At 58.2% G+C, this 13,413-nt stretch overlaps 2 protein-coding genes across 2 annotated transcripts in view; one reads left to right on the forward strand and one right to left on the reverse strand.

Annotated features, from left to right (window-relative positions):
* The window catches only part of DDB1 (damage specific DNA binding protein 1), a 28,924-nt gene extending 27,680 nt beyond the window's left edge, over positions 1 to 1,244 (reverse strand). The window contains exon 1 of the mRNA XM_001502022.7: positions 1,016 to 1,244. Within this exon, the coding sequence (XP_001502072.1) occupies positions 1,016 to 1,076 (61 nt within the window). The 5' untranslated portion in view covers positions 1,077 to 1,244. The remainder of the gene's footprint in view (positions 1 to 1,015) is intronic.
* Positions 1,245 to 1,299: 55 nt separating this feature from the next.
* On the forward strand, positions 1,300 to 13,120 carry TKFC (triokinase and FMN cyclase). The gene is made up of 18 exons (XM_005598219.4): positions 1,300 to 1,385; positions 2,676 to 2,790; positions 5,316 to 5,505; positions 6,443 to 6,553; positions 6,628 to 6,809; positions 8,040 to 8,118; positions 8,417 to 8,506; positions 9,077 to 9,111; positions 9,187 to 9,271; positions 9,368 to 9,457; positions 10,004 to 10,120; positions 10,474 to 10,593; positions 10,757 to 10,894; positions 11,523 to 11,629; positions 11,733 to 11,836; positions 11,972 to 12,005; positions 12,110 to 12,199; positions 12,579 to 13,120. The coding sequence occupies exons 2-18, from the start codon at positions 2,788 to 2,790 to the stop codon at positions 12,738 to 12,740; spliced, it is 1,737 nt and encodes a 578-aa protein (XP_005598276.2). The 5' UTR covers positions 1,300 to 1,385; positions 2,676 to 2,787; the 3' UTR covers positions 12,741 to 13,120.
* Positions 13,121 to 13,413: the final 293 nt, after the last annotated feature.

A 13,413-nucleotide genomic window follows, 5' to 3' on the forward strand; every position in this document is an offset into this window, starting at 1 on the left:
AGCTACTTCCCTCATCAGACTAACAAAACTGGACTGGGCCTAAGAGCAGCACGTCCTTCAACTGACAATGACTGTGAAAACCCTTCAGATGGCTCTGCGCCCTCAAATTTTACTTTTTCTATTGCAGTGGTAGACTTAAGCTCCGATTAAGAGGTGCTAGAGAAAGCATTCATCTCTATTCCGCCCTTATGTAAATTCTCACAAAATCTTCACCAAACAGACGGGCTCAAAAGAAGAAAATTCTCCGAGCTTTGCACTAAAACAGTTTCATCCACACCTCTTGCCCCCCCAGCAGTCTACCAATACCCCCGCGGGCGGTCCACACTCTTTCACCGCCTCCAACTCTCCAGAACAACAGAGTTTCGTTTAGGAATCGTGATTAGGATTTATGTAAACACACAAGTTTCAGGTCTTCACATTCTGCTGAGAACGGGGTTCAAGATGGTTATTCCGGGGTTCTGGACGTCTGTGCCCTTAACAATTCTTGCACAGTCAACAAGGCAAACCCAGCACTGGGCTGGGCCATCCAAACCCTCTCTCCAGCAGTTCCGTTGTGTAAACAACAGCCCCAGGCAAAGAGGACTGGACTCCTTCGGGGGAGCGCGGACATTCTTCACATCCCTCCACCTCCTGCGCCCCCCAGGCTCCCCTGCATGAAAATTCTGACCCCAAAGTCCCCATCACCACCACCCCTTCCCCTGACCCCCACGAGGCCAATCTGGGGGCCCAAGCAACACTGCATAATCAACTCACCCTTCGCCCTCTGTCCCACTGGGCCCGTCCCTGTCCTCGAGGCCAAGTGACCTCCCCGGATGAAAGGGGACCCTCAAACGCGGCGTGCACTGCCCCAAAGGCGCATGCTGAGTCGTGCGCTGGGGGCGCTTCCTGGGCCGCCAGCGCCTTCCATCCCCCGGGCCCGATTCCGCCCGGCCGCCCCCCGGGCCGCCGGCCTCCCTAGGCCTCGGTCCCCCCTAACTCCCGCCCTCGCCGGGGGCCCCTGCGCGGGCGGTCTCACCGGTCACGCAGCCGTTCACGGCAGTGGGCTTCTGTGCCGTTACCACGTAGTTGTACGACATGTCGAGACCTGAGGCGGCCCGTCGGGACTCGAGCGCTGCCACAGAGAGACAGACACGACTGGAGAGACTGGCGGCCCCCACCCGCCCGCCGCGAACTCCACCGCCGCTGCCTCCGCCCCAGAGACACGTTGCAGGCCAGAGCGGCCGGGGCGCGGGGCATCACGGGACGGCCTCACCTGGCCTCTCGGAGGACTCACGGCGCCCGAGGCGGCCAACCAAAGGAGGCCCCGCCTCTTGCCGCCCGAGCCCGGGGTACCCGGATGAGGGCGTGCCGTCGGGGGTCCTCGGGAAGCTGCGGCGGCTCGCGAGGTGGCTGATGCGGGCATGGGTGGGTGGGGGAGGCGTGCCGACCCTCGCTCGCGTGCGCGCCCCTCCTCGTTTCCCGGACCCGGTCCGCTCCTCGTTCTGTTGCACCGGGAGCCCTCGGGGCTGTTCCCCTTTTGGAAAACGGAAGGACGGCAGAGGCCTAGAGAGGGGAGGGAGGTGACAGCAATTTGTGCATCTCCCGGACTAGAGCCAGGATCCATTCCTCCCTCCCCGGAGCCCTCCAGTTCCTCCAGACCTCGCCGGTACCCTCACCTCCTCCTAGGATGACCGAACAGCCCGCCTCACCTGGGGGGGCGCCAGGACGCTCACTTCTCCCCTTTGTGTTTTATTCTTCAGACTTCGAAGGGCCCTCCAGGCCACTTGCCCAGCGTTATTCGTGCCCTGATGGCTGTACAAATTCTGATCTCAAACACGAAAGAATTTCCCCACTGAGAACTTAGCAACCCAGGAAAGCAGTCAGTTAGTCCTGCACCTTCCAGGCCACTCCACGGCAGACAGGCTGTGCAGGGAGTGGGAGGAGAACCACGTGGCTGGGAGCACCTGCTGAATGCCTCGGAGAAGGCAGCCCCCATTTTACAGATGAGGAAGTTGAGGCTCAGGGGAATTGGTTTCCCTAGTAAGGCAGAGGCAGAGGTAGGTGCAGAGATGGTGTGGATTCTTTCCATTGCAGACACAATGAGCCCAAGACACCTCTGATGAATTGAGGGGAGTTCAAATGTCACAGTGGATTACGTGTGTCACTTCCCACACCAGGGACTCTCTGCCTGCCTTTGGAAGCAGTGAATTATCAGTAGGAAGAACATGGGCTTTCTGGAAAGATGAGATGTGGGTTTGAGTCCTAGCTCTTACCATTATGATCTTGGACAAGTCACTAGAGCTCTCTGAGTCAGTTTCCCAGAAGATGGGGTCACAGACTCAGCTGCCTCCCTCCTGGTGTGGTGCCAACACCAAGAGCGAGTGTGCTTATTCACTGCATATGATGCCCATGAAAAGAGACTCTGAGTAACTTTGCCCCCTGGTGATAAGGTGGGTGCTGCTCCTGGGCATAAAGGCAGCCCTGTGGCTGACATGGATCGATCTGTCTTCTGACAGCCAAGTGAAGGCGTGACCCTTGGTCAGCCCCACACTCTTCTCCATCCCCAGCCCACGTACTAGAGTTTGGACTTGGATCAAAGTCTGGGGCAGCTCCCTGATTACAAGGGCCCTGGAAGCGTGACTGTGTCAGTAGGCTGCAAGTGCCTTCAGCAGCTTGTACTGTTACTCCTCCTGCAGGTTTCGCTGCCACCTTCACTGTGCCCAGACCTGGGAAGCACCCACAGGAGTGCCCGTCCTCCGGCAGCTCAGTGCAAAGGTGTGAACTCAGCTTGCTTCAGAGCCTCCCACCATGGTGAGTCCCACAAGGGCCAGGGCAGGGGAAGGGTACTGTGGTCTTGGAGCATTGGGGTGCCAGCCCTGGGTATGCCAGAGTTCCTTGCACCCTGACCAAGAGATGCTGCTGCCTCCTGAGGTTCAGAGAGGTTAAGAGAGAGGGTCATCCTCTCTCTCAGAGGCCGATCTCTGCTTCTCTCCATTTCCCAGCTGGTCCCAGCCAGGCCTGGGCTGCAGCCTCGGTGTCCCTCCAGGGCCCATCTACCCCTGGTCTGGGTCATGCATTCAGATTAGAACATTAACAGTTACCTACTGTAATCAACACTGTATCAGTGACAGAAGGAGCCATGAAGAAGGACCTGGTGCCTGTTTCCTGAGCATGGGGCATGTGTGGGCTGTCCCAGAGGTGGCATCTGTACCACAGTAGGCTCGGCATGCCCCTGGGCATTGCTCCAGGCCCACTCTAGAACTGATCTGAACCAAAGCAGGACTTGGGCAGACCTGGGTTCAAATTTCAGCCTGCCGCTGACCAGCTGTGTGACCTTTTAGAGAAGACTTGACCTCTCTGAGCCTCTTTTTCCTCATCTGAAATATGAAGCAGATTAAGGGCTGCCACCAAGTGGCTGTGAGATGTTGATCAGGCTAGAGTCCTTGCACAGCGCGTATTCGACTTCCTTTCCTTTTCCATCCCCTTGGCCACTGGGAAACCTCTGGCTCTGGTTTGGAAATAGTTGCAAATCCCAGACGCAACAGACTGTCAGGGATGGTGAGGGGGCACGTTCTTGGAGGATGGTGGTGCTAGAGGCTGGGCTTGAATTTGAGACCAACTCATGACTTCATTGCATATTCCAGTCCCTGGTGGGCTCTGAGGGCACGAGCCGGGGTACTTCTTAGGGCAAGTCCTCTGCCACCCCCAGCCCTCCTTCAGCCCCTGGGGAGACCAGCATATGGCCAAATGGAACCAGCTTTGGAGCCAGGCAGACCTGGACACTCGCTGGCTGTGTCACTTTAGGCAGTTATTTAACTGTGCCTCAGTTTCCTCACCAGGTTTATCTTTCCTCCATAGGGTTGTTGGGAAGATTAACGAGATGTGCTCAAAAGCATTTAGACCTGTGCCTGCCTCCCAGTCACTGCTTGGGGAAACAGAGGCAGTCTTATTCTGCTCCCTCTCTTCTGACCTGCGCTGTTCTCCTTGTCCTGAAGCAGGTGGCTGGGCTCTGGCCCTTGCCAAACCCAAGGAAGGGCAAAGTTTGCACAAAGGAACAGGGTGCCTGCAGGCTTGGGGAAGGAGTCTCAGGAAAGTGACTCAGCTGCAGGCTGCCCCTGGGCCACCAGGCGGCGCTGGGAGCCCAGCCCTCTGGGTCCCCATTGGGCCCCAGTCTCAGTCTCTCTGGGACAAAGGCTGGAGCACACCCCAAACTTCATTCAGCTAGTCCAGCTTTTCAGAGCCTGTTTAAGAAGAGAGCAGCTTGCTTTCATTCAACTTTTACTATATAACAAGCATCTACTCTAGTCTATTAAATCCCCATTTTGCAGAGAAAAACTTGAAGCTCAGAACAGCGAGCTGTCTTCCCTGAGTTCTCACGGCTGGTAGGAGGCAGACTTGGGATTTGAGCCCAAGTCCCCGTGACCGTAGCTCTCAGGCCATCCTGTCCATGACCCTGGCACCTGAGGTTCCCCATGGCCAGGTTCCTCCTTCTGCTTGTGAGGCGCTGCCCACCTCTCCTTGCTGGTCCCTGATCACTCACGTCGTTCTCACTTGTTCCCTGGCCTGGCCACCATGCTATTTCATAGCTCTAGACCTGGGCATATAATCTTCCTCTGCCTGGAATTCCTCCCTCTCCCCAACCACCCCCGACCATGCCCCTCACTCCCTCTCACTTACCTAACTTCTATCTATCCTTCACAAGGACTTCCAGGATGCACTAAGGAGGCTGAGGTCCCCTCCTCTGTGCCCCCGTGGCGCATGTGCATTCGTCTTGTGGAAACGATCTCTGCATTTCCAAGGAAGGCAGGACCAGCATTCTGTTCTCTCTTTACACGCAGTGCCCAGCTCTGGGCCTGGAAGGCCTGGAGGCTCAGGAAGTGCTGTTTGCCCAGCACCAAAGGCCCAGCTGGAACAGCAGATGGGTGTGGGGCCCTTCTGGCCCCTTCCCCCTGGCACAGGAGCGTCTCCTCCTTTGGCAGAAGAAGGCTGTTGGGCCCCAACTTTATTAAATCTTTTTATGTTCAGGGCTTCAGTTCCCCCATTTTCTTTGTATTGAAGCCATTTCTCAGGACAAATTTAAGCCATAGTCCAAAACACTTCATAAATTAAGCACTGAATAAAAAGTCACAAATTAAGAAGAGAACTCATAGAAACATCCACCTGATTAAATCACGCCCAATTCTGTGTACCCCTAGAGTTCCTGCTCCAACTGCTGTGTCCCTGGAGTTCCTGGGTGGGTGTGGGCGAGGGGTCTTGGCCATAGCAATGTGGATGGGCAGGATGGGGATGTCCCCACCAACCACACCTGGAACATCCTCCTCACTCTTCTCCTGCAGACCTCCAAGAAGCTGCTGAACTCCGTGGCAGGCTGTGCCGATGATGCCCTTGCTGGCCTGGTGGCCTGTGACCCCAACCTGCAGCTCCTGCAGGGCCACCGCGTGGCCCTCCGTTCTGACCTGGACAGCCTCAAGGGCCGGGTGGCATTGCTGTCAGGTGGGGGCTCCGGCCATGAGCCTGCCCACGCTGGTGAGTACTCCGGCCTAGAGGCAGGGGGTGGGTGCTGGGAAGAGTGGACGGGGACCCCTGGGAGACCCTCAGTGCTGGTAGGAGGTTGAGGACAGAGCCCCACTGGGTCCTGGTTCCCGCTCTCCCGCTCCCTCAGGCTGAGATCTGGGGCCAGTCACGGCCTCTCTCTGGGCCTCAGCCTCTACATCTATAAAAGCATGAGGTTGAGCCAGATTTGTCTCTCTGGCCCTTCCAGTTCTGAGAGTCAGTGATTCTGTGCATCTTCCTGGCCTTCCAGGCCCAGCTGACCCTTCCCCCCATCCAGGAAGCCATCCTGATTCTTCCAGCCTAGAGCAATCTCCCTCTGCTGAATTTCCACCCTGTACTTTCACATGCAACATGGACAGTCCTGGATTGTTCCCTATTCGGTGCCAGACATGTGGGCTCGCCCTGAGAGCTCCCCGGGGGCAGGGACCAGGATTTTCATCCTTTGTCCCTTTCATGTCTCCCTTCAGCAAATCCATCCATCCATCCATTCAGCAAACATTAGTGAGCCCCCACTATGTGCCTGGCCCTGGGCTGGGCACTTGGGAGGCGGCAGGGAACCAGACAGACAAGGTACCTGCCCTCCTGAAGCTTCCTTCTCCTTTGAGGAGACAAACGGTAACCAGGGAAACACAGAAGTGAATGAGAGCATCCCAGTCATGGAAGTGAGGCAGTGGAGACGAGAGAGCAGGGTAAAGGAACAGCGAGCCACTGGGGATGGGGTGGCTGAGTGCTTCAGTTGGGGGGGTCAAGGAAGGCCTCTCCAAGGAGATGGCTCCTGAGTGAAGATCTCCGGAGAGCGACTCAGGTGCTCTTCCAGTGCCAAGTGCACAGTAGGGCTCGCCAAACCAGGAAGCCCAGGCACAGGTCCCCACCCAGCATCCTCTCCCCGCCCCTCCCCCTCTGTCTCCAGGTTTCATAGGAAAGGGGATGCTGACAGGGGTCATCGCGGGAGCAGTGTTCACCTCCCCGGCAGTGGGCAGCATCTTGGCGGCCATCAGGGCAGTGGCCCAGGCGGGCACAGGTAAGCCTGGCATGCAGGAGGGGCTGCTGTGTGGAGGGCAGGCACTGACGGGGCCCTGCCGGCTGCTCCTGCAGTGGGGACTCTCCTCATCGTGAAGAACTACACGGGGGATCGGCTCAACTTCGGCCTGGCCCGGGAGCAGGCCCAGGCTGAGGGCATCCCTGTGGAGATGGTGGTCATCGGGGACGACAGCGCCTTCACCGTCCTGAAGAAGGCAGGCAGGCGGGGGCTCTGCGGCACAGTGCTCATACACAAGGTGAGATTCCCACCAGGACACAGACATAGACTGGCCCGCCCCTCCCAGCCTGCTCTCTCTGGCAGCACTGGTGGCTGGACCTTTCCAGCCAGCCCACCACTGGAAGCCCCTCCTTCCCCGGTGCTCCCTGATCCAGGAAGGCCCCACCTTCCCCCACTGTCTAAGCCCAGAATCCAGGCTTTCTCCCATCCCTTCCCTCCCCTTGCCCCACCCAGCCAGCTGCCCTGACGTGGTGGTCCTGCTCCCAAATGCCCAGATGCACACCTCCGCCTGCCCTTCCTGTCCCAGCCTTGGTTCAGTGCTCATCCGCTCCGGGCCCAGGGGGCTGCAGCCGCCTCCTCACTGCGCTCCCCTGCCTGCTTCCTGCCCGCCTCCAGTCTGCTCCCCACACCACCCCAGGTGTCTTTTGCAGTTGTTTATCTGACCAACTTGTTCTCCTGCCAAAAGCCCTTTTGGGGTCCTAGAGTCAACCCAGGCTCCTTGGTCAGGTGCCCTCCACACTCTTGCCCCTCCTCCCTGACTTTCCAGGTTCATCTCCCATCTTCCCCATCATCCTCTTCTGCTCCTTGAACACAGTTCCCTGCATGCGGGCTGTGGCTCACCTCGGGGGCCTTGGTGATGCTCTGTCTTTGGCCTTGAGAGTCCTTCCCTGTCCAGCCCCCTTTGGCCTGGCCAACTCCTGCTATTCCATAGGGGCCCAGTGCTGACATCTCCCCATCTGGGAAGTTTTCCCTCCCACTGTGCCCAGCTGGCTAGGAGCCCCTCCTCAGTGCTCCCATAACATCCTACCATGAACTCCATCATTGCATTTACCACCTCGCATTAAACATTCAATTTGTGTGGGTCTGCTTCCCCAGCCCTCCCCAGACTGAGAGTTCCTTCAAGGGAGGGACTGTGACTTAGTCACTTTGTTTCCTTCCAGCACATACTAGATGCTAGGAAAAAGTGGGTGGGTGGGCGAGTCAAGTGAGCCATGGTGTACATGCCGTGGAGAAAGAACTCTACGCCAGGAATCAAGAAACTGGCCACAGGGGGTTGTGTGACACTGAACGAGTCATCTCCCCTCTCTGGGCCTATCTCTCCATTTGTAAAGTCCCTTTTGGCTCCAACAGACTGGGATTCTTGAAGATTCCTGCCAGGTGCATTGTCAATGTGGGGGGGTATGGTCTTCCACCCCCAAGTGCTACAGTCACTCTTTCCCCCTCGGGGCTCCTCTCTGTGTGGGTGCAGGTGGCGGGTGCCCTGGCTGAGGCAGGTGTGGGGCTGGAGGAGATCACAAAGCGGGTGAGCGCAGTCGCCAAGGCCATGGGTGAGTGTGGCCCAGGGACTGGGACGTGGGAAGGAGGGAAGTGGGGGCCGACTTGGGACCAGGAGCTGCGGCATGGATGGGTTATTCCCCAGGGGCTGAGGGAAGGTCTCCCAGGGATGTCCTAGGCACTGGTACCCTTGCGTCCCGGAGCTGAGCTTCTCTTTCATCACTGGATGAAGAGTCTGGCAGCTTGTCTCCAAGAAGAGGCTGCCTCTGGGCAGGGCTCCCGAGGCCTCGCTGCTGCTTGCCTGCTGCCAGGAGCAGAGCAGTCATCCTTTTCATACCTCATTTCTCATAGGAACCCTGGGAGTGAGCTTGTCCTCCTGCAGCGTGCCTGGCTCCAGACCCACCTTTGAGCTCTCAGCCGATGAGCTGGAGCTGGGCTTGGGTAAGCAACAGCCACCCCATCCCAGCCATGCCTGTCCCTTGGGTTCTGCCCACCTGTTTTCCCTTGGTCCCCTCTGCTCGCCCGGAGCTGTCACCTAGGTGGTCTTAGTGTGTTTAAGTGGGTACTCGAGGCCCTTCTGGCCCAAGCTGCCTGATTTCTACCTGCTTTGCCATCCACCCAGGGCCCCCCCCACCTCCTTGCCTTGGCTCACACCATTCCCGGGTCACCCTGCCCCTACCGAAACACAGCCCCTTTCAGCGGCCACTCCAGCTGCAAAGCTGTCCCTCTTCCTCCCCGATGTTTCCAGAGTGGTGGGCAGAGGCCTCTTGTGGCCTTGCTGTGACTGCCTCTATTAAAGCCACTTAACTAGTTGAAAGTTAAGTAAAGTTCTGTTATCTCCACCACCAGGCCATAAGCTTGGTGTGTCTTTCATTATTCTGCCCATTTCCACCCCCTCCCCACATACACAGCACGTAGCCTATGCCGAGCCCTTAGTAAATCCTTGATAAAAACGCGACGAGTGAATCCCCAGGCCCCGAGTGGGTCAGCAGTGACCGTGTCTATCCACAGGGATCCACGGAGAAGCTGGCGTGCGCCGGATAAAGGTAGGTGACTCTCTGGCCCAACCTGGTCCAAGGCCAAGGCCCCTGGCAGAGCTCACTCCTGGTCCCCTCTGACAGATGGCAGCCGCCGACGAGATTGTGGCGCTCATGCTCGACCACATGACGAACCCCTCCAACGCGTCCCACGTGCCTGTGCAGTCTGGTGAGGGGCTGTCCTGCTGTCTGTCTCCCAGCCCTGTCTCCTCTTCTGGGCAGGGGTCCCAGAGAGTCTCACCAGGGCTGTCGTGTCTGCCCACAGGCTCCTCAGTGGTGCTGATGGTCAACAACCTGGGTGGCCTGTCATTCCTGGAAGTGGGCATCATAGCTGACGCTGCTGTCCGCTCTCTGGGTGAGCCGCACGCTGGAAGGGGACCTCCCAACCCCTGGAGCGTCTTCCCTCCAGCGCTTTGAAGCTGCACATAAGACAGGCAGCTGAAATAGGATCTTGTGATGGCCCAGAGCGTGGGCTGTGCAGTCAGAGGAGCCAGGCTTAGATGGTCACTCTGTCACCTAATTGCTGGATGCCTTGAGCATCTGTTTTCTTGTGTGTAAAGGGAGGTAATAATAGTACCTGCCTTACAGGGTTGTTGCAAGGATTAAATGAGATTCAATGCACATAACACACTTAGCACAGTGCTTGGCACCTGGTAAGAACTCAGTAATGAGACCTGTATTACTCAATTGTCCCTATACAAGGGACACGGCCAGGGAAGGTGGTAGTTCGGGGCATTGTTGCGAGATGTCCTGAGGAAGTCTGGCCATCTCCCTGCTGACCTCAGGCCCAGCTTCCCAAGTCCTTGTTTTCCTCTCATTCTGCTGCTTTCTCTGATGCCCTGGGGGGCAGTGCCCAGCCTTCCCTCCGTCCCTCACAGGCCTCCCTGCTCTTGTATTGCAGAGGGCCGCGGGGTGAAGATTGCCCGTGCCCTGGTGGGCACCTTCATGTCAGCCCTGGAGATGCCTGGCATTTCTCTCACCCTTCTGCTGGTGGATGAGCCCCTTCTGAAGCTGATAGGTGAGACCCGGAAGCTGAGGTCATCCGAGCCAGGGCTCCTTGTAGCTGGAAGGAACCAGGGGGACTTGGAGAGACCCCATCAGGGCTGACCACGACAATCAGGAACCTGTGGAGAGGCTCTTTCTGGCTTCTCTAGTTCTCAGGTGTCAGTAGAGGAGTTGGTATTAGGATCCTCCGCAGGAACCGCCCCCCTTTCCCTCTGGCCTCCCTCTGGCAAATACTAAGTACACAGTAGGCACTCAGTACTTGCTTGTTGAGGTGGAAGGAATCAGACCACCAGGTGAGGGGTCCAGGCCCCACTTGATCCCTGGCCAGCCGACCCCTTTCTAAGAGAGTCATCCTGCTGTCCCTAGATGCTGAAACCTCCGCATCAGCCTGGCCTAACGTGGCCAAGGTCCCCGTGACTGGGCGGAAGCGGAGCCGGGCAGCCCCCACGGAGCCCCTGGAGGTCCCTGAGTCCACTGCTGCAGGAGGTACCAGGCCCTGCTGTTGGGGAGGGCGGCCCAGGGCTTTGGCTTGATCCCTGAAGGGGGCAGGGTGTGCAGTGGGGTATATGCGAGCCCTGATACCCACAGCTCCCACACTGGTCAAGTTCGGGCCAGGCGGGCCTCTTCCCCCACTGTCCTCCTTCTCCAGGCTTAGCCTCAAAGCAGATGGCACTTGTGCTGGAGCGGGTGTGCGCCGCCCTCCTGGGCCTGGAGGAACATCTGAATGCCCTGGATCGTGCTGCCGGCGACGGGGACTGTGGCACCACCCACAGCCGCGCGGCCAGAGGTCAGTGCCAGGACCCTCTGGGATCAGGAGAGGGGCTGGTGTGGCACATTGGTTGGCATTTCATGAACCAGAACAATTTCAAAAACATTTGGAGGGCTGACATGGGTTGCCAGCTTTTATTCTGACAAGCAGGGTCCGTCACCAAACCTAGTGAGTGAAAAGCTCTTAATTATCCAGCATCATTCAGCCAAGAAAAACTTATTTAGCGCCTACCACAGGGCCAGGCACTGCTCTCGACTCTCTGGATACAGTAGTGAGCAAAGCAGATAAAAATCACTGCTCTTGTGGCTTATGTTCTGGTGGGGAGACAAACCACAAACAAAGTAAATCAGAAAAACATACAGGGTAGTAGTGGAAAGGGCTCAGGGGAAAAAATGGAGCAGGGAAGCAAGGTATGGGATGTCAGGTGCAGGTGCCAGGGCAGACCTCGCCTGCTAGGTGACTGCTGAGGGCCCGTCACTGTTTCCCACCCCTCTGCAGACGGCACGTGGGATGTAGAAAGGGGAGCCTTGGGCATCTCTTCCTGTTGGTTCCTCCTGCCTGGCAGTGAGGCCTGGGTACTTGGTTGGGGTCCACGTGGATGGGGTGGAGGGTCTCTGAATTCCTCACCATCTCTCTCTGCCTGCAGCGATCCAGGGGTGGCTGAAGGAGGGTCCACCCCCTGCCAGCCCTGCCCAGCTGCTCTCCAAATTGTCCCTCCTGCTACTGGAGAAGATGGGGGGCTCATCTGGGGCGGTGAGTGCTCGCAGCCCCTGGGGCCAGAGGGCTGCCGTGGAGGGGTCCTGGCTTGGCTGCGGCCCAGGCCAGCCCACGTGCTAAGCATTCTGGTCCTCGCCAGCTCTATGGCCTCTTCCTGACTGCGGCGGCCCAGCCACTCAAGGCCAAGACCGACCTTCCAGCCTGGTCTGCTGCCATGGATGCCGGCCTGGAGGCCATGCAGAAGTGAGCCAGAGCCCTGTGCCTTAGACAGGGGTGGGCCGGGGGAGGCGGTTGATGTCACCTGCTCTCAGCCAGGCCCTGTCCCCACCCCCAGAGTGATTCCCTACAGTGAGCTTCATCTTTCTCTTCCCCTGCCAGGTACGGAAAGGCTGCCCCAGGGGACAGGACCATGGTGTGTATTCAGCTCAGCCCTTCTTCCTTTTACATGTGGAAGCCCTGCAGGCCAGCCTCAGTGGCAGGGCCTGTGCTCAGCCCCCTCTCCCTCCCCTTGTCCAGCTGGATTCGCTGTGGGCAGCAGGACAGGAGCTCCAAGCCTGGAAGAGCCCAGGGGCTGATCTGTTCCAAATCCTGACCAAAGCGGTCAAGGTGAGTGAGGCTGGGCCCAGCCACCCGGGGAGACAGGCTTGGAGCCACCAGGCTCCCATCTCCATGTGACCTTGAGCTATCAAGTTACTATCCTTCCTGTACCTCGTTTCCTCCTCCAGAAATGGGGCCGAGTGCCTGTCTCAGAGGGTCCTGGTGAGGCTGGAGAGATAGGTAGTACCCCAGCAGTGTCTGGGACATAGCAGGCCCTCAGTAAGTGGTGGCCCCTTGCTCTGCTAGAGACAGGTGGGAGGTGACTTCTCCACACTGGTGACACTACAGTGGGTGCTGGCAGAGCTGGAACAGGAGGGTCCAGCATCTATGGCAGGAAGGAGGCCTAGGGGCTCGTCCTTGAACCTGCTCCCACACCCCCACCCCTCAGAGTGCAGAAGCTGCAGCCGAGGCCACCAAGGATATGGAAGCTGGAGCCGGAAGAGCCAGTTACATCAGCTCTGCGCGGCTGGATCAGCCAGACCCCGGGGCAGTGGCAGCCGCGGCCATTCTCCGTGCCATCCTGGAGGTCCTGCAGAGCCAGGGTGTGTGAATGCCTCCTGGGCTCGATGCCTCTGTCACTGCTGTGCAGAGGGACCACTGTCACTTCCTTCTGCCTTCCAACAGTCACCCTCCCTCGTCCCTCACCCCTAGGGCCCATCCTCTCCCAGTCTCCAGAACGACTCCACTGGAGAAACTGCAGGCCCAGGGTGGGTCACGCCCTTTCCCTCTTCAGGGAGGCGGGTCCTCAGATCACCCTGTCTTGCCCCCAGCCGGCTCTGGGCTTAGCCATAAGGCACTTTCCCCGGGCGGCAGCACAGCCTTTCACTGGCAATGCTCATTTGGTTTTAAGACTCCCTGTGAAAGGCCTCCTGCCCCTGAACCTGAGCCAGTGTGGAAAAGCAAGCTAATAAACCAGCCTGAAGCAACACAGCTACTGCTTCCTCTAGGGATCTTTTTCCAAGCCTGTGCATGAGGGCCCAGGAATGCCCCAGGGACTAAGACCTCCGCCCCTGGTTGAAACCATCATGACCCATCTCCTACCACCTGAGACCCAAAGGCAGAGTCTGCACAGCTGGGCAGGCTCCACTGGGGTCCCCATTCCCGTCCTCCTTCAATATACACACCACACCTGATGGGGGTGCTTTTCTCAGCACTAAACTAACAGAATTCTCTGACTCTCTGGGAATCAAATGAGCAAATGAGACACCAGAGGGAAAAGAAGT

The sequence above is a fragment of the Equus caballus genome, chromosome 12 (genome assembly GCF_041296265.1).
Source record: "Equus caballus isolate H_3958 breed thoroughbred chromosome 12, TB-T2T, whole genome shotgun sequence".
Taxonomy (NCBI): Eukaryota; Metazoa; Chordata; class Mammalia; order Perissodactyla; family Equidae; genus Equus; species Equus caballus.